Source organism: Leuresthes tenuis, unplaced genomic scaffold (genome assembly GCF_036924035.1).
Source record: "Leuresthes tenuis unplaced genomic scaffold, fLeuTen1.0.hap1 SCAF_19, whole genome shotgun sequence".
Classification (NCBI taxonomy): domain Eukaryota; kingdom Metazoa; phylum Chordata; class Actinopteri; order Atheriniformes; family Atherinopsidae; genus Leuresthes; species Leuresthes tenuis.
The window spans coordinates 11195997-11215870 of record NW_027325373.1 but is presented as its reverse complement, the minus strand read 5'-3'; the positions used below and the strand labels follow the sequence as shown (position 1 = coordinate 11215870).

At 39.7% G+C, this 19874-nt stretch overlaps 1 protein-coding gene across 2 annotated transcripts; it reads left to right on the top strand.

Annotated features, from left to right (window-relative positions):
- Positions 1–3979: 3979 nt before the first annotated feature.
- cabp1b (calcium binding protein 1b) lies at positions 3980–19498 on the top strand. Of its 2 annotated transcripts, XM_072372332.1 has the most exons (8): positions 10786–11493; positions 14122–14289; positions 15189–15219; positions 15317–15460; positions 15679–15788; positions 15961–16035; positions 16173–16245; positions 18027–19498. In XM_072372332.1, exons 1-8 carry the CDS (start codon positions 11452–11454, stop codon positions 18050–18052), a joined length of 669 nt encoding a protein of 222 aa, XP_072228433.1. In that variant the 5' UTR covers positions 10786–11451; the 3' UTR covers positions 18053–19498. The 2 variants fall into 2 exon arrangements, with proteins under 2 accessions (XP_072228432.1, XP_072228433.1); XM_072372331.1 differs by lacking the exons at positions 10786–11493; positions 14122–14289 and adding an exon at positions 3980–4914.
- Positions 19499–19874: the final 376 nt, after the last annotated feature.

Here is a 19874-nt window from a genome sequence, read left to right as displayed (position 1 = left end):
TAAACTTTATGTAGTGATTTGTGACATAATTCCGCTGTTTTTTCATGCTAGTGAACTAGAGAAAAAAAGTATCTTGAGTAACACTGTGTCCCAGCACTCACTAACTCACACACTCTGTTTTACACAGAATCAAACTGCTTGGTAAAGGTTATGTATTAAAAAGTACATGGTTAAGTCAGTTAATCCTCAGGGTTTGCATCACTAACTTTCCCTGTAGTGAGTATTCATTTCAATATATCATTTTCCTTGATCACTGGCTGCTGTGTCCTGCCTCCTCAGCAAAACACATTATCCTTTTCTATAAGTCACAGTCTGCTCTGACTGGTCAACTTGACTGGCCTGAGCCGGTGGTTTTTCATGAAAGTGAATGCAAAATAAAAAAGCTTATTTGTTAAATTGAAAATTAGTGTGAGTCAACCTTCGCAGATTAGAGACAGAGCCACTGGACACGTGAGGAGGAAGGAGGTTTCCATAATTTTAAAGTGCCATTTTGACAGTTATTAACCCCATAAAAATTGCATCTATGCTCTCCCAAATTGTACATTTGAAAGCTTTTGAGCCCATAAAAATTCTTATGGACTTTGGATCGCTTAGGGTTGACTCTTCACCTTCTTTTTTCTCATTCAGTGAAAAGGGGATCTATGAATGTGCTCATTTTTAACACCTACATTTCCACCCACCAGCAGTTGACACCAGCCTTCCCTGTTTACTCTGACTCTGTTTACACTATGCTTCTTTCAGCTCCTCCAACACATCTTGAACCACAGCATGATTTTCAAGATGTAGAAGCTAGATTATACATCCAAGCGATAGTAATAGGATGGTAATGATTTCTCTTTTGTTGCCTTTCAACAATAGACAAAAGAGTCACCAGACAAGAGTTAGCTGATCAATCCCATGGCTTGGAGGTCAACGGCTCCCTGATAAAACCTACATGGGGTAGCGTCTTTCACCATCTAGCTTATGCTAGCTTCTCTTTGTAGCTAGATAGCTTCTCATTTAATGAATTAATCACGGTGTGTGAAAATTTGCTGTACAAGAAAATATTAAATGTAGAACACATGGGCTGTTTGACCAAGTCTTTCTGAAAATCTAGGTGGCACTCTAGAGATTTTACCCAATATATGATTGTTTTTGATCACATAGATGAGAGAGCTCATTCTTCATTTTGCTGGTCCCAAGCTGCTGTGCGGTTAATTATTTACCTTGGCGATTAATGTTTCAGTAATATCAAACTGTGCCAAGGGACAGAGTCAATATGGATGCAAGGTGTGGACAGAAATTACAGTGAATGAAAATGAACTTCTTTGAGGGAAGAATTTAAGAAAAAAAAAAAAGACCAATATCCAATCAGTGAAAAGGGTAGAGAAACCTGGAAAATGTTAAAATTAAGAATGTTGAGCCTTACACTTTTAGTCAAAGTGTATCTCACAGATAAATGGTGAATTATGACGATGATTCAAACTCCAGCATAGTTATGTAAGTTTGCCTTAAAATGAGATGAAGTTTTTAAACCAAATGCCAGAGTCTTCTCAATAATACTGCTGTTTGTGAACAGCACAGAGCGGCCGCTGTGTACACAGCAGTCCTTGCTATGAAGGTTTTGCCATCCAACCCTTGAATTTGATGTTGAAGTGGAAAGACTTTGAGGTCATATTTTTGAAGAATCATGTTTTGATGATGAATAATTCTGATGATGTTGTTTGTTTTGTTTACTTCTGCACACCACATCTCCCTGTTGTTTTTTTCACTGCCTCCCTGTCTCTGTGGGAAATAAATGGGCCATATTGCACCCCGAGGCTTGAACGTCCCCTGCTGCACACCAGTGTCTACAAAAGAGAGTGCCAGAATAAGAGGAAGGGGCACAAGAAGAACAACACAGAAAAACAACGCTGAAGACTTACATTTTGTTAGATGTACACATCTGTTTTTTTTTTGTTGTTGTTCTGTTATTCTTGTCTTTTGAGTTTTTTCTAGTGTTTTTCATGGTTTAATCATTAAGTGTTTGTTTCTATGCTCTCAGTTTGCTTTTGTTCTATCTTCTCAGCCCTGTGTTTTGATTCTGGTCATTATTTCATAGTTTCCTCAGTTCCCTCCTGTTCTGCTAGCTTCACTGCTACACCTGCCAAGTCAATTACTCACAGCTGCAGTCACTTCTTCATTAGTTTGCCTTAGTATATATTCCCCTTGGTTTCTCTGAGTCTCTGCCAGATTTTCGCCGTATCATCTCATATTACTGTAGCCGTTCATGTTCATGTTCCAATTCTCAGTCTGGTTACCCTGTCTTTTGGTTTTCTTTTTCACAGTTAGCCTTTTTGGTGTTCTGGCTTGTCTTTACTTTTTGTTACAGTTCCCCACCTCCCGCCTCATCCGAGTCTGCATTTTGGGTCCTCCACATCTCCACCTTTTGTGACAGTTTAGAGTTAAGATCAATAGATCAACGAGTAATGAAAAAAGCAGATGTTTGTTGAGTAGTGAAGAAGTTGAAATACACCTGATAATGTCTGTACAGAGTAACACTATTTTAGCATAGCGACATACACTTGATGAGATTCCACACAGGCTGAAAAGGTAGCGGAGGAGGAATGGAAGCAGGCTACCACTGAAGTGGGAATGAGTGCAATGGAGTGATGCTACTTTGCCTCTCCCTGGAGCAGAGGAGACACAGATGTCAGAGAACAAAAATTCCCCTGAGAGAAGAGGGCAAAATCTGCTCATTTCTCTACTTTGCTTTATGAAACATAATTCATAAAAGCTTGAACGTCTAATTGGCAGCATTTACTAACATTACTATTTTTGCCCTCCATCCCTGGACATCTGTTGTTGGAATTATGACCCAAGGTTTGCAGATGGGGACTAGACCTAAGGACTGACACACTTTTGGTTTTAGCTGTTTTTCCATTTGAGCTTTGCTGTTAGGCAGATTTTCCATTGTGTTTTTGACACCACACCATTTGTGAAAAGCTGAATGAGCTGTAATATAATCTATTAGCATTAGTTAAGATCATATAAAGGATAAAAATTAGTGTGCACAAAGGCAAAGAATGCCCAGTCATCGCACCGGCTTAGTAGCGGGAAATTTGTGTTGTTCATAACAGATAGATGTGTTGGTTTGAAAAGGCGTTTTATAAGTAGAACTTAAGAAAGATTCTCTATTTTACCAAATAAGAAAAATTATTTGACAACTGACAGGATGAGAGTGAGTCTTGGTTTGATGATCTGGAAGTTGGTGGGAAGAATTTCCTCTTTATTCAAGCACCATACTAGTTCTTTCAAACTTTTTTTAGCTATTTTGCATACTACTTTTCATTCAGAAAAGGTTAAGTTACCCTCACTCAATAGATCACTTTCTCATTGTGTTTGTGTAGTCCTGTAAAATTATGTGTCTTTTGTTTTCAGCTTTTCATTAATTAATTCCGAAAAATTCAAGGACTTCCTCCACAGACACACGCCTTAAGGGATACATTGGTGGCTGACGTAGTTGTTGCAGGAAAAAAAATACACAAACCGTGAATGCCTTACCTATACTTAAAATGGAAAATTCTGGTTTTCCTCTTATTTAAATTCCACATAGTCAAGGGCAGACAGAAAGGTAAAGCAGGAAAAAAACAAACATTTTTGAAGTTTGAGATCTGTAGGACAAAGATATGCATGTATTCCCAAGGCATCCTTGAAAAGAACCTCTGTCTGAAGATAATAATGTCACTGTAACCACTTGTTGAGTTTTGACAGGCTGTCTGTAGGTCTAATGGTCGTGTCCATCGATGCCGGGGAATTATGTATAGCCTGCAAACTATTCAGTCAACGAACGTTTTTTCCATTAAGAGTTTACATTTTCGTCCTATTATCAAACATAAAAGGAGATCAATTTTCATTTGTATGCTAATGTTGACGTATATCTTGATTAACTTCGTGCGTGGACAGTGCTACACACTGCTGCGCAACACAGTGCTGTCTGTCATCCAAACTTTGCGTATCCCTCCTATGAAGCGTCAGGCTGCCCGCCTGCTGCCACATCAGGCAGCACTTCGTTCTTACTGCTCGATCAGGTTGCTGCTGCTTCAACTTTATCTCCGCGGAGTGCCCAGAGATGATCGAGCATGCGGATGTGGATTAAAGAGTGGGCATCAGCTGTATGAGGCTGAACACCTGCCCGTTCACGGAGGACTGCCTTCTTTTCATCTACTCAAGCCTCATCCCTCATAAGCCTCACTTCCCTTGTCAAGCGCGAGAAAGCGAACCATGAGCTCTCCTCTTCCCAAAAGCGAGTCGACCACTTCTCTTCTGAAATCTTCGGGGCTCAACCGCAGGTCTGCGCACTCGGACCACGGTCCTCGCGGTCACCAGAGTCACCGCACTCAGCATCCCATCGGAGCTGGAGGCAGCGGTGATGCAGCCTGGGCAGAGGACTACGAGACCAGTGTGCGGAGACCTCTGTGCCAACCAAGACATGCGGAGTCTCGAAATGTCAGTGATCATCACCGGATTCAGAGAAGCCACTCTCACCAGCAGCCGAGCCACCTGGATGATGGTTACGATCAGGAGGATGTGAGGCACCGGACGAGCCGGCATCAAAAAGAGCGCAGCAAGTCATCCAGATCCAAACACCACCACCATCATCACAACGACTCGTCTCAAGGTGAGCAGCCTCCTGCAGCGCATCTTCAGGGGGGCTCTCGGCAGGACAGGAGGACCTCACCAACTCCATCTTACCCAAAACACCCTGACGATGCGGCTTTCTTCTTCGAGCCCAGCGAGAGAGTCGTCACCGGGTCGTCGTCCAGTCTCAACTCTGACACACATGCAGCCAGCGCACCTGTTCAGCCCTCATCGAGTCGCACATCCAAACGACTGAGCACAGCGTCTGAGCACGACTCTAGCCTTCATCCGATAGTGAAGTCAGTCTTTGGGCAGGTAAGAGGGGGGAAAGAGGAAATTAACTAAGAAGTACTTTTAAAAGTTGATTCAAAGCCCGACTCAGACAGACAGGCAGAAAATTATACAGCCTATTAGAGTCAGTGCGTGATGGACTTATTTTGTACACAACATAAATATTGATCTTTTAGCTTATGTTTTTATTCGCTAAACCAACATTTAAGATATTATTTGAAACGTTTGGGATGAAATGTACCAAAAATGTCCATATAAATACTATCATCAACCCTAAAAGCTTTCTAAAGAGCTTCTGCATATGTTGGTGCTAAGTGGTGTAGCACAATGAAAATTTCAACTATTAAAGTAAATCTATCATCATCATCATCACAAATAAAGGATCAAGGCCCAGCATTCATGGGAACAGGCAGAACTTTTCAGTATCTTGTTTGACTTAAACTAATCTAAGAAAAACAGCTGAAAAGCTTTCATCTACAACATTTAAATTTGGGTCTCCTTCCAAAATGATGCTTACATTATTGAATGTAAGTGTATTTCACTTCCCCCAGAATAACATTTAGACCATTTCAATGAGAAAAACAACATATAGCTCCAGTTATTTACAACTGTATTGCATACAGTAACACTTGGTAAATCTTTTTTAAATGAAATTCAAATGTCCCCCTCCAGGCACAGCTGGGGATGCAATGTGATACTTAAGTGAGGAAGGTAATCACAAAGAATTCATAAAAAGTATTTTTAACAGAAATACAGAATAGTCAGACAACAATTTTGATACTGAAGTGATAACAAAAGTATATCCTTTTAGTGGATTTTATTCAGGCATTGCAGAGGTCTGGTTGTTGAACAGCAGTATGGAAGGTTAGTGAATTTAGTGATAAAAGGTTCTTCGGTGAGATATAGGTGAAGCTGAAAACTGTAAAAACCACACATGATTGGATCTGCGGCCACTCCAGGGGAGTAGATTAAAAATTAATGTTTGTTTTCAGTTCAAATCTGACTCTTGTATGTGTCTGGTGTCCATTACTTTCACGCATGCTGTTATGAATGCACGGCTGTCATTGTCACTGTCACCTGAGCAACAGCAGGGGGATCATCTTACCCGCTGTGTGGAAAATGCTTCAAAGATGAGAGCTTGTCACTCACATGCACTTACACATACACAAGAACAAATGGGTGTATGAAACATTTATCCACCCAAATACACTAAAAAAGAGAAATGTCATTCATACACTGTGGTGAGTGAGGGAACCTATAAATGCACTGGTTTTCTACAAGGTAGCACATTTCCTACTACCCAGACAGATCATGCAGCTGCACAGTGGGCTGTCTTACCCCACTCCACCCCAGCCCTCTCCACCCCAATCTTTTTCTTGTTTCTCTAAAATCCCTCTTTTTGTCTTGATGATAAAAAGCTCAAGAGGAGACAATTACCTCCACATGCTCTAATGTGTTCCAGAAATAACTCCTCTCAATCCAGGCCAAAGCCTCAGTCAGTCTTAGGGGGTTCAAGTGAGGCAAAAACCATGCTGTGGTGTGCTATATAAAGTCTCCAGAGCTTCTAATGTGTGTGGAAACTGGAGACAGTTTGGCATTGCCGTCAAATCTATAAATCATTACATGAAAAAATACATGGCTGAAATTCTTCGATTCCAGGAAAACGTAGAAATTTATGATAACATGTGCTGCAAATGCTTCTACAGCTCTTAAAGCTTTTTGGGATACAGTAATATGAGCCATAGATGAAACTAACTATAACTACTAAGCCATAGATTCCTAACTCCCATTAAAAATGTTGAAATAGAGCTATATATTGTATCGGAATCGGAGTGTTTACTTTCTGTGGCAGTGTCACTGTGAAGTCAAGTCATATGAGACAGCTGTTGAATTTATGAGTGGTCATGAGTTTGCATCAGCGTTTGTGTGAATAAACAAGCAACAAAGGCCGAGTAAATGATTCATGCGTGACAATGAAACGAAAATGACAGGAAAGGGAATAGATATGAAACACGAAAGGGCTGTTTGAACTCTTTGAAAAGACATGGCAGATGATGCAAAACCCCAAGTGAGGTGTCAAACTGTGCAAACTCTTTCATTTCATTCTTTCTTACGTAACATCAAGATCGGCATACAATCCCAACAGAACTCATTTGCCGCGAGTAGAGGAAGCTAAAAATAGCCCTTCAAGACCTGATTATGAGAGAGTGGAGCAGTGTTCTTTTTTTCCCCTGCAAAAATATTCAAACACCTCAGCAAACATGCTACCTGACAGAGACGATTAGAATAACTGATAGATCAAATAACTGCTGTTCAGCATTAGCAGACATGTTGCTCTAAGTTTATGATCCAAATTCTCAAATTTATACAACGAATTACAATGACCAAAAAGTCCAGTGTGAGGGGTTCAGACAAAGAAAAGCTTGGATGTGTTTTTCAGCTTGTTGGTTATATAGGTTGTGTTACAATGAGTCATGTGGTTTCCTTTTTTCAAAATGTCATATTCTATATCAGTAAAGCAGACATGTCCCAGTAGATGCTCTGGCCTTTAAACCATCCAGGATACAACACGCACTTTGATGAAGGACAAAGCAGCAGCAGTTTTATTTTTCTCCCCATTAAATTGTTTCTGTTTTAGAAGACTGATCATTCACCATGGTGTTTGTGATCTTGAGCAACCCTGTTCTGCATCCCCTTACATGACATCTGGAACTGCAGTATTGAGAGAGGTCTGTCATCTTTTGTGCAGCGATTGTTATCAAGGAGAGCGTTTGCGTTAGATGGAATTTAGATGAAAGGATACGAGTGTTATCCAGCAGAGGGTGCAAGTACTGTATCAATGGGTTTGAACTCTCAGTGTGTTTGAACAGGACTGGGGGGGATCACTGTGCGCCACATCAATGAACCAGGCAACGCAGGGCAGTAGAAGAAAGTGAAGAAAGCACAGGGATGGGATAAATAAAGAAAAAGGACAAAGCATTGACAAAGTGCCTTGTAGGTAGACCTCATGATTGCACTCTTTTGCTGTCAGTGCCCTGGTTCTTGACATCTCTGAAGACAATGTGAGGGAAGGTGTTAAGTGGCAGATAAGCTCCTCACTTCCCCAGCTGAGTTTTCCAGTTACTCACCCTGCACTCGCAGCCCCTGACGTTTCCTTTTTGCTTATCTTTTGTCCCTTTTATTTGCTTTTACCAAATCTCTCATCCTCTTTCCTTTTTTCTGTCGCCTCGGTCACACTGACCTTGATGACGTCAAAGAAGGAATGAAAAAAGAGGCAAGAATTTCAGAAAAAAAAGGACAGATCTGGAAATGCAAGAAGAAAAGAGAGTATCAATGTTGTATTCCCCCCAGTATATGCTGCAGGTTGTCTGGAGAATAGTAGGCTATTTTTAGAAAAAGTTGAGTATTTTTATAACAGTGCTGGCATAGACTGGGGGAAAAAATGAACTTTTTGGTTAATCCCCCCATTTTCTGAGGAGAGGATTAGAGCCCATGCACACAACTGCAAGTGCTGCAGTGTGAGGAACATGTTTGTGTGATGGTGCTAAATACTTATGGAGACCTAAGGCTTGACGAAAGCATATGGAAACACTGCAAGATAGTCAAAAAGAGTCAGAGGACAACTAAAGACAGTTTAACTGGCAAGCAGTGAAATGAGGCATCAATATTTTTCCCTCTATGACGCACTAGCTCTGTCACAATACTACAATAGCCTACATGAAATTTGATAGTGCTGGCTAATTTGATTCGAATGGATTCATCAGGGTAAATGTGTGACGTCTCAGTCTAAGCACAAGCAAATGACGCAAGTGTTTCTTTTTTTTTCTGTTCTGCCTCCTCTGATGACGGAATTGTGTGCCCAAAAGGCATCTCATGGTCACAGTGTCTGTTTTTTTGTCTTTGCATCAAGATTCACATTTATATGGTTGCTTTAGAGGAAGGATGTGGACGGCCAAGACATAATTCTTAGACATGAGTCTTTTTTACTGAAATCAAATTAAAAGAAACAAGATTTTGCTTTATAATTACAACATTTGGCATCTTGATTAAAAAAAATAATTGATGAGCATGAGTTTCTAATAACACCAATCCTCTCCCTCCCTATCCTGCATTACTCATCTGATTTAATACAGCTGGTGGCTGTGGATGAAACAGATCTTGACATCTCCAATAAATAAGAAAGCTAATTGTTAATATGACTTCCTTTGGGGAGATTTCTGTCTAGTTCAAACATGTAAATATCTTACATTACAGTTGATGTGCTGCAAAAATCAGTCCACTTTGTGCCTTATTGGAATATATAAGAAATGGTAGCTCAGTAATCATTTCATATTAACTTCACCGCGGGATGTTTTCAGCATGCAGTGTCCAAGTAGTTATGTAAAATAGAAATTGTGTGTTTCTGAGTGAGTGAGTAAATGTGTGAGTGAGAAGGAAAAGGATACAGCAACAGACAGAGAGAGAAATGGAAATCATGCCTGTGCACACTATGGTGTGACATTATTAGAGCTGACGGCTCCTGTGCCTGACGTCTGATGTGTTCTGAAGTTCACAATGAGCCTCCGGTGAGAGGCTGGATGAATCATCTGAAGAGCAACATGGAGGAGCCGCACAGATACCGAATGGGAGCAAGATCTGAAACAACTACAGCATGAATGTGTTTATTAAAATAACTGAGAACAGACAAGGTCAAACAAGAGAGGAGAATATGGATGTACATTAATGCTGCAGCGACTGACGCTGGCATTACCTATGAAGTGGATGCCGCTGCTAGATACTTTAAAAAGGGGGCTTTTACTGCATGTGATAGTTTTTGTTGTTTCAGACACAATCTAAGATGTTTGACCTTCACTGTGCAGAATGATCCGTGTGAAAAATTTGACCATAGATGGCTGTTTTGACATTAAGACATTAAGATAAGTTTTTTTTTCTTAAAAAGGATTAATGTTTCTGTCCAATACACACCCCTAACTTAGAGCTTCACCCAAATGTCATGTGGAAACTTGAAACTTCCTCTGCACCAAAACTAAAACTAGTCATGTCAGTTAGTGCAGGGAATGTCAAATTCAAACATTTCAGGATTTTTCAAGGGATTAAAGGGGAACTCTGGTATTTTTAAACCTAGACCTTATTTCTGGCAGTTCAAAAGCCTCACAGCAGTCCAAACCTTTCACCTATTGAAAATACTTGGAGCGTCATGAAACACAAAATACAACAAATAAGACCCAGGACTGTTAAGCAGATATAATCCAATATCAGGCAAGAATGGGACAAGATTCCTCTCCAAAAGGCACTGCAACTGGTTTCCTCACTTCCCTGACGTTTACAGACTGATGTTACAAGAAGAAGGAATGCCACGAAATTCAAGATGTGCGAATACTTGAAACAGTAAAATGTCCTTCTTTCAACATTGGATGTTTTCTGTGTTCCCTTGTTAAATTATTTTTTAAGATTTGTAAGGCATTGCATTGTCACAAAATTGTTCAATAGTAAGTGTAAACTATTTGCTTTTAACAGTGTTTTTAGAGATGGTCCATATAGGTTATTGTCAATATATAGTTGTTGTCATCAATAACAAACGTGTATTTTAGTGTCTGAGTGAGGAAGAGGTAGGCTGCGAGTAAGCATTTCTTTGCCTGTCTGTGCGTGTTTGCCTTTGCACGTGCTGGTTGGCGTCCGCCAGCATTGTGGCTTGTATCCGTGTGTCATTTCTTGCACATTTTTGGCTTTGATCTGAATCCAAGCCCTTCGAGCTTAACATGACTTTGTGATGCCTCTATGTAGAGGGGGATGGATGCTGGGGGAGTGGGGAGAGTAGGGTGGTGGGAGAGGGAGTGTGTGTTTTATTTTTAGCTCCACAGCCCCACATCCGAGTGTGTTTCGTCAAGTAAATGTGTTTGTGTGTGTGTGCATGTTTGGATTAGTGTCTCCAGAGCCTTGCTCAGGGGAAGGTAATGCGCTTGTCCGAACGAGCTTCTCCTGTCACATTCGCATAGATGGTTTAAAACTGGAGTTGGATGGTGTGGGAAAAAGAGCAAGAAACAGACTGACGGACACACAAAGACAGATAGAAAGGGTAGAAGGGAGGGAGGGAGGAACCAAAGATATTGTAGGCAAGAGGATGGGATGAATAAGCAATCCTGCGTCTCCACTTCTGGCACTTGCATCTTCCGCTGATCATTTGCATGCTTCTTCTTCCTTGCTAATTTTGATGTTTTTCTGACCTGTCTTTTATTCCTCTTTGGATATTTTCTTCTTTGTCTCAGCATCCGTTCCCTTGTACTGACCAGCATCCTTGCCTCTAGGTCCTCCCTGCCCTGCACACTCCTTTGTCTGTTCCCTCCTATCCTCTCCTCCACATCTTATGGTCCCTCTCTCTTTTCCTAAATGTCCTCTTATATCAGTCAGTGACCCACTGAACTCTCTTATCCTTTCTAATGACTCCAATTCCAATGCATGCTACGCAAACGCACATGCATACACATGCACTTACATACAGGCAGAGTAGCACGTTAAGGGAGAAAACATAAAAAAGTTAGATTTTGTTGATGTCTTTTTGCAATGGGAAACTCTGTAAAGTCGCTAAAAATTTTCACCAAGAAGGTAAGCTCAGTTTCAAAGTTTTTAACCCTGTTGTGGTCTCCCTGACTCCCCTGACTCCCCTGATCCCCGGTGCATGTTTGTGTAATGGTGTGTCCCCAACTGGACCAATGCCTTCTGTATTTGACTGGATCTCTCCTGACTGATCCCTCCGTTCTCTTTGATATTTCACCGCCAGGCTGTTTTGAACTGTATTATGTGATTCTGAAGCCTATAGTCAGACTGGAGACTTATGACAGGATATCCAAGAAAAAACTCATGTTCCAGTGGCTTGTAGCCTTGATAATTAGCTGTCTTTAAACTCATCTTGCATGCACATTATGAATATCTATGGTTTATTAGTGTCTAATTGCATTCAGATGACTTGATCAGTGCTGCTTTTGTTATACCTGTTGACTGCATCTGTGACTTAGGATCATGCTTGATCAACCTTGGAGGCTGTGAATGAATCCTGCCTTACTAGCCAGCAGAAGATACTAAATATTAAATAAATACTGCTAAATATACTAAATATACACTTGCTGGATATCAGTCAGTGGAGATGTTACAAACAGGTGCACTGTCATCAGATTGTATTAGCTTAAATGCATTGCTAACACTGAGTCCTTGTATAAAAACATCTACTTTAGTAATTTGGCTCTTAGATTTCCTGCCGTTATTGTGTTAGTCTAAGCTTGAATAGACTCTCAGCACAGCAGAGTTCCACAAATAGAATTTCCTTCATATCAGCAGCTGCACATCCTTGAGGAAGCACAGTATGACAAGCAACTGTTGATGCCATCTGTTCAAAATGGATTGGTAGTGCTGCAGAAGTTCTTGCTTGACTTCAGTCTTTCTCAGTCTGAAAGATTAATTTTTTCTTGTGTGTGTATGTGTGTTTTTTTTTCTTTATGTTATATAACCGCTAGCACAAGACTTCGTAGTATTTTTCTGGCACGATGTAGCCACAGACAGCCCTGCTCCATGCATCACTTGCTCAGATTACCCAGTGGGCATCTGACCCTGCAGTGAGAACTGTAGGAATGCCCAACCTGAATTTAGGATTTGTAAGGTAACAGATGGAGTTAAGGTCATTTGTAAAGGACAGTCTTTTAGCACAAATATGCATAGAGATCTTTAATTTAGTATGGATGAAATATCATAAATTTACTGTATAAAGCATCTGATAATAGTACAGCGTCAGAGATTGTTAAAGCAGCAGTTAAATGGACTATTGGTGATTTGGTGAGGTATTGATTCTACTCCACTTGCTTTTGCAGTAGCAGGATGACCCTCTACTTAGTTGGAGATCACAACGTGGTTACTGAGGAGTAAACAAACATTCTATATTTTCTAAGCAATAAGTGATGTGACTGCCTCGTAAATCAGTTCAGCTCAGCTTGATAATAAATCTGTTTATTTGCCAATAAATGGTTTGGAGCTGCATTTGGCTGCTAGTATCTCATTCAAATGTTAGTCAGAGTGATGGTTGAATGGTATTGGACTTTATTTAGAGGAAGCTTCCTGGTTCACTAGCAGTCTGTGATTGTCTGTTTTTAATTAACCTATAGCTCTCTCAGTAATTGGGATGACTGCTGTGACAACAGCATTTGCCCTCTGGTTGATTGGCTAATTGGTAATTATAATTTCGTGGCTGGCTGAACTTCATCTGGGCAACACAACTCTTTTGTAATGTGCACAAAAAAGAGAGGAAAAAAGACTAATTCCATCACTTGTGGAGAAATGCAAATTATTCTTGTAAATCTTCATTGCATCATCATAAGGATTCTTTTTTTCTTGTTCGATTTGTTCGATTGACAAATTGTGCATTTAGAGATTTTTCTCACAATTTAGGTCTCATTGTGATAGTTCTGGCCTTCATTTCTACAGTATTTACAGTACTATAACAATATTTGGCTCACTGGATGCAGTGCAGAGATTTGGAAACTTGAACAGTCATGGTCACAAGCCAACATTTACATCAGCGTGTCTGAGCCACTTTATCTCACTATGACTGTAATGGTTCCTCACTGCAGAAGAAAATAGTGGAGATCAAATCAGAACTGACGTTTGTAAACTGTCAGTAATGTGTACTGCAGGTAGTTTGGGTTTTCTGATTTCACTGATTTTAGTTAGTTTAGGTTAATTATAAGATTAGCATAATGCTTAGAAGTGGACCATATCTACACAATTGAAAATGAAATTCTGTGAAGAATTTGTAAGGCAAGAAAACACTTGCAATATCTTAAAATGACTGAGAAGTAGATTGCTATTGATTTGATGCACAAAAAACAGTTGTATGGTTTTTGCACTAAATTCCACCTGTCAGACATCATGTGAAGACTTTCTGGAGTTCTGCTGAACAGGATGGTGACCTGCAGGATGGATTTATGGGTGACATAAGTTACTCTGTCATGACCCGTTACACCCTCTTCTGTTGGACAAAGCTTCCTTCCCAATCATGACTAACCTGAATCCACACCTTTCTATAACTGACTGATGTGTCAGTCATTCATGATGCCCCCCTGAACCCTACCTTCCCCCCGACTCCATGTTGGCTCCTTGTTGACACCATGCCTCAACAAACTGAGTCACGGTCTCTACCCCTGTCTTTGCCTCCACTCCCATTTCTGACCCTGGATGCTGTCCCAGGACCAGAAGAAGAACTACAAAGCAGTGCAGTCCTGTGAGGAGGGGGGATCTGGGGGGGCCTATCTTGAGCCACTAGTAGCCCTGGCCCAGAACGGAGCCAACATGCACAACGTACTGGGTCCTGCATGCATCTTTCTTCGCAAGGGCTTCGCTGAGAGCCGACAGGCTGTACGTAAGTCCAGACAATATCATGTGCATGCATGCCAAGAGAGATTAGCACACAACGCAGTTCATGCACAATAACCAAAACCCATCTATATATCTATATATATAGATGGGTTTTGTAATGTCAGCACTTGGCAAAAGTACATAGGAGTGGCGGAACAGAGAGGATGGTATATTGAGGACTTCAAATTTTCATGGAGAATTCTTACCAGCTAAAATTTTTGTGCGTGTGTGTGTATGTGTGTTGTGTATATTCAAACAAGAGGCTGGATGCATTACTTAAGAATATGGTGGGTATTTGTAGCAGAATGGAAGGTATGTTGATGGCAGAAAAGGTCATCATATGGTTACTGCTTCTCTTTGTGTGTTTCCCAAAGTGGATGAAACAAGTCACTATCAATGTAAACAGAGATCCCGAAATCTTCAGCATAGATGGTGACTTCCCAGATGACATTTCTTGATAGACATGGGGATTGAGACTGAGCCTTTTTTTGTCAGTGGAGTGGCATATAAAGGAACTATTTTGTCTCTAACATCTTTCCAGACTTTCAGAAGCAACCTACATTTAATAGCAAACATTTTTTACACTGTACACACACACTAAAAATAAAGAACTAATATTACAATATCTCATATATCTGCTGTTTCAGTATTTCTCTATGATCCATATGCCAAATTTTGAAACAGATTGCCAAGGTTCAGCATGTTTTCTTCACTGTGTGATCTCACTGGTGAGCTCTTCCTCTCTAGTTGGAAGCAAACCTGAAAAAGGTTGGCACATACCTGAAGTCGCCTTTTTATTTTTCACAGCGTCATGTTGTGTGAGGAATGCTGGGTACTGGCATGACTTCTAACATGTCAGTGGTATTTGGATCCTAACTTTGCATTGTGATCCCTCACAGGACCGAGAGTTGAGGCCAGAAGAAATGGATGGTATGTTTTTATATCCAGTCAGAATTAAGATTGTAAACAAAGTTGGAATTTTTCAAATCTTTTCGAGTAATTTTTGCCACATCTAATTTTTTTTCAGAGTTGCGTGAGGCATTCAAGGAGTTTGACAAAGACAAAGATGGGTTTATTGGCTGTAAAGACCTGGGGAACTGCATGAGGACCATGGGCTACATGCCAACAGAGATGGAGCTAATAGAACTGAGCCAGCAGATCAACATGAACTGTAACTAAAACTGTGCCCGTTTGTTTGTGTATCTAAGTCTATGATTTATTTTCCCCTTGTTATCCTTCCTCCTATACCATCAATTTCAGTTGTATAGAAGGTTTAAAAACACAACTTTGCTTTTCTTCTTACAATGGCAAATGTAGTGGGAAAATCTGGTGATATCTTGTCTCTAAGGATATTCTGAGGTTAACTTTTTTTTTCAATCTGTCTGTCAGTGGGAGGACATGTTGACTTTGAGGACTTTGTTGAACTCATGGGGCCCAAACTTCTGGCTGAAACAGCAGACATGATAGGGGTGAAGGAACTGAGGGACGCTTTCAAGGAGGTGAAGTGTCACACACTCATAAGTGTATGATGTGTATTTATGTTCCTGGTAATAATTTTTGCCATCAAGAGTAGGTTTAGATAAAAGAAAGAAAAAAGGTTTGGCTATATTATATTGTAATTCAGTTGAAATGGCTGCTTGTTTTAACAACCTTTATTTTCCCCATATTCAGTTCGACACTAATGGTGATGGCCAGATCAGCACAGCTGAGCTCAGAGAAGCAATGAAAAAACTGTTAGGACAACAGGTACACGGCTGCTGGCCTCTCTGTGACTCTCCGTCAGTCATTCGGCCTGATTTCTGTCTGTCCTCACAACATGTAAATCTAGTCTGTGTTTGTGCCACCAAAGTTTCACACTTTTCCCCACAACTTGACTTTTTCAGGTTGGACACAGAGATCTGGAGGAGATTTTACGAGACATTGACTTGAACGGGGATGGACATGTAGACTTTGAAGGTAAAAAAAAGCTAATGAAATGTATATGCAGACAACATACTTTGCAAATACATCATAAAAGATGGTTTTGGTGTGATCTGGTCACATTTTTTCCATTGGTTCTCAACACTCGTGTTTATCTCTCAAACGTATACATGCACACATTCACATATATCAAAATCCCGGTATGTGTCTACCTGATATCCCAATACCATGCTGATATTGAGATGAGAGGATGAAGGACTGTCTGTCAGATTAACACAGTGCCAAGGGATTTTGACACTTTAAAGATTACCCACTGAGAAAAAGATGCATAAGGCCTGGAAAGGATAAAAACATCACAAGTAATTGTTTTTCTCAACGATGCTGCTATACTTACAACAATACAATTTCTTCTTTGGTTGTGGTCTATAATACAGTGTATGAAAAGATTAAAGAAAATTTTAACTAAGCACAACCAAAATACGAAGCACCACATCACATGCAGTTCAAGCTTTTTTTATATATATAGTTGCTTTTGGCCCATGTTGCCGCAAGCGTTAAAAGCAATGACATAATGTAGTATTTTGTTAGCAAAAAATGACTTATTCATATATCCAGCATCAAATTGCAACACAGTAATATTAGACTTGAGATTGTGTCCATCCCACTATAATCATATTATTTACCCTGATTATAGCTTTCTTTTTGTTTTCTCGCAACTCGTTAGGGGAGTATGTATCTTTGTCTCTGCTAAATGCTCAACACTTTCCCTTGTTAGTCACTGTAATATTGTCTGTCTGCTGAAAACAAAGTCTAGTGGGTTATTTATCCACTGTAACAACTGCTTGCTGCATCTGAAAACAATGTCCTGCTATGAGTATGATGAGGGAACTATGACGGTTGTAAGCTGTAAAGCCAATCTAATGAACTAAAACAAACTAAGGAGAGTTGAGGGAGACCAGTCATAAAACTGGATTGTTTGGGTGTGCATGTTTGCCTGTATTTTTATTGTAAATATAAAATGTTGCTGGAAGCAGTAATGGTCAGGAGCCAAGCAGATTCTAAGCCTTTGAGCTGGTAGTATTAGTTGACCTCAGTAAGCACTTAAACACAGGGTACATTGTTACATTGTTGGAAAGCAGAACTCAGCCAGCAGCCAGTTCAAACATGAATAACTGCATAGAACTGAGATCCAGTCAAAGTGTATCTTTTCATGGACAATTCCTGACTGAGTAAAATGACCCAGAAGCATCTACAGCCGCTTTTAGACTGGTCAAATGGAGCAGTTCAGTTGACCGTGTAGTTAAGCGCAGAGCTCTCAACAATAAGTCTTTGTAAGATGGGATATCAAGATCAACATATGATCTGTCAATAACACAAAAACATTTTACTAAAACACTTTTGTCACTGTCCAGTTGGGTTTAGACATTACTATAGGGTTACATGCCATGGGTTGAAAAATTATCATGGCTTGGGCTTAAATACATTCTTTTTACAAAGCAACTGTCACCCTGTTGAACACTATTTTACTGGTTGCCTTGGTGAGATTAATAAATTATAATTATGTGTTGAATACACTCTACTATACATGCAAACATTGTATCTGCAGAACCAAAGTAAATTCATATTCAGCACTTTCATAGGAAAAAACACATCTATGAGATACTGTTGCTACTTAACAAGATTAACAGTTAGTTCTACCCACCCACATAACAAAAGCACATTATATTCTATGTATTTGAAATCATTTGTGCTCATAGAATAAAACTAAATCTGGCTGCTGAGGTTGTGAACACTCTTTCTTTTTCTTTTATTCACAGAATTTGTGCGGATGATGTCTCGATGAGTTCCTGACAGATTATACAATGTCACATATCTGCGAAAATTGGAGTGCAGGAAATAGAAGGACCAGCACAAGCTAATGATAGATCTTGAACTTCTTGAACTGTCAATGAATAAGACAGCAAAAACATATCAACCTTGCCCTGAAACTGCCACGCTGAAGCACAACGGCGGATGACTATGGCCTAGAGCAACACTGTTAATAACAAACCGCTGCTGTTCCTTAGAGCATAAACAAGTCCAATGGCTGCATTTCTGACTTTTGCAAAGTACATTTTAAAACCGTATTTTCCTTTAGCAATGACAACATTTATATGTAGTGTTGACCCAAAGGGTAAATTAAGGGTAATGTGATGTTTGAGCTAATATGCACAAACACAGACAGCTACTATATCATTATTATTATTATTGACTGTAGCAGTTAGGATGATAGATTCTCAAGAAAGCAGTATGCCAGCAAAGACCCAAACTAAAAGAGGACATCCCTTTTTAATGCTGTGGTTATATGAAGCACAAATACAAAGGCAATATGGAAATATTTATTAGTATCCAGTCATATGTGTGTGTTTGTGTTTTGTGCATATATTGTTGTTGTTTTTCTCCATCGTAGCTGTTGATATAAAATGTCACTGGAGATCATTGTCAAACCCTGGTTAAGGAAAGCCAGTATTTGTTTGGTAATTATGTGTAATGTAGCACTCATTCTGTTCTTCTGAGTTTATTAACATTACGTCTGTCTTTCTCTGGCAGAAACGTGTAAACTCCAGAGTGCATAAGACTACCAAACACATTTCATTGCAAACATTCTGAAAGGAAATTATTGCTGATCTTTACTACTGTGATAAGCCTTTAATTACTTGTATGTTTTACTATGTCTGATTATTAGTCTGCATGAATACTCAGAATATCTATCACATGTTTTGAGTTGTCGCTGTGTTGCTGATCAAAGAGGGATTCTGTTTATGCTTTGATATTTATCAGACAGATTTGAGAAACGTGTTTATTTAGGTTTTGTCAGTCTACTGATACAGTGGACTATTGAAGTGAGACTTTTCACTTTTGGTGCAACAATTACACTTTTTAACTTTAATACCTCAAAGTCAATTGAACAATCATTGCCATCCATTAATTTCTCAAGTGTAGTCTAAACTCTACTACCAATTTTGTTACATTCATTATGAATATGTAAGCAAGCGGTAGGAATTTCCTCATGAAAAAAGCCAAAGAAAGTTTACAAAATTATTACTTGAGTCTAATTCAGCTTAGTAAGTGTTTTTGGGACAGCTATGTTGTTGCTAGACTGTCAATGAACGGCCAAGAAAGTATATGCATGCCCTAAAGTTAAGATATTCTTGAAAAGGGAAATCTTACTTTGTGATTTTATGTGTCTTAATTGAGTGAAACTATGCATGCCAGAGAACTACTGCAATTTGTAGCACCATATATCAAAATAAAGGTTTTTATTCCAACTTGAAAATTGTGTTTGTGTGTGTGTGTCCCTTGTCACTTTGCTTCATAAAAAAAATGTTTGCTGAAATATGGAATCAGGTTCATATGCTAAGATAGCATTCGTGTAATGTAAAAAATAAAGGAGGCTAGATCAATCAAGAATATCACGAGGGATGTCCCTGGATATTTTTTAGATTGGGAGAGTTCAGACGAAACAGTCCAGTCGCTTGATGAGTGAACTGAAAACAGAAATATTAAAGCTCTAAAAGTCCCGGTACACTAATGTGTCCTCATCATTTTCTCTCCCCCGTGTGAACATGCGCTCTGACCGACTGACTTTGTGGTGGAATCACGTTAATCAGATTTAAGGTTCATTC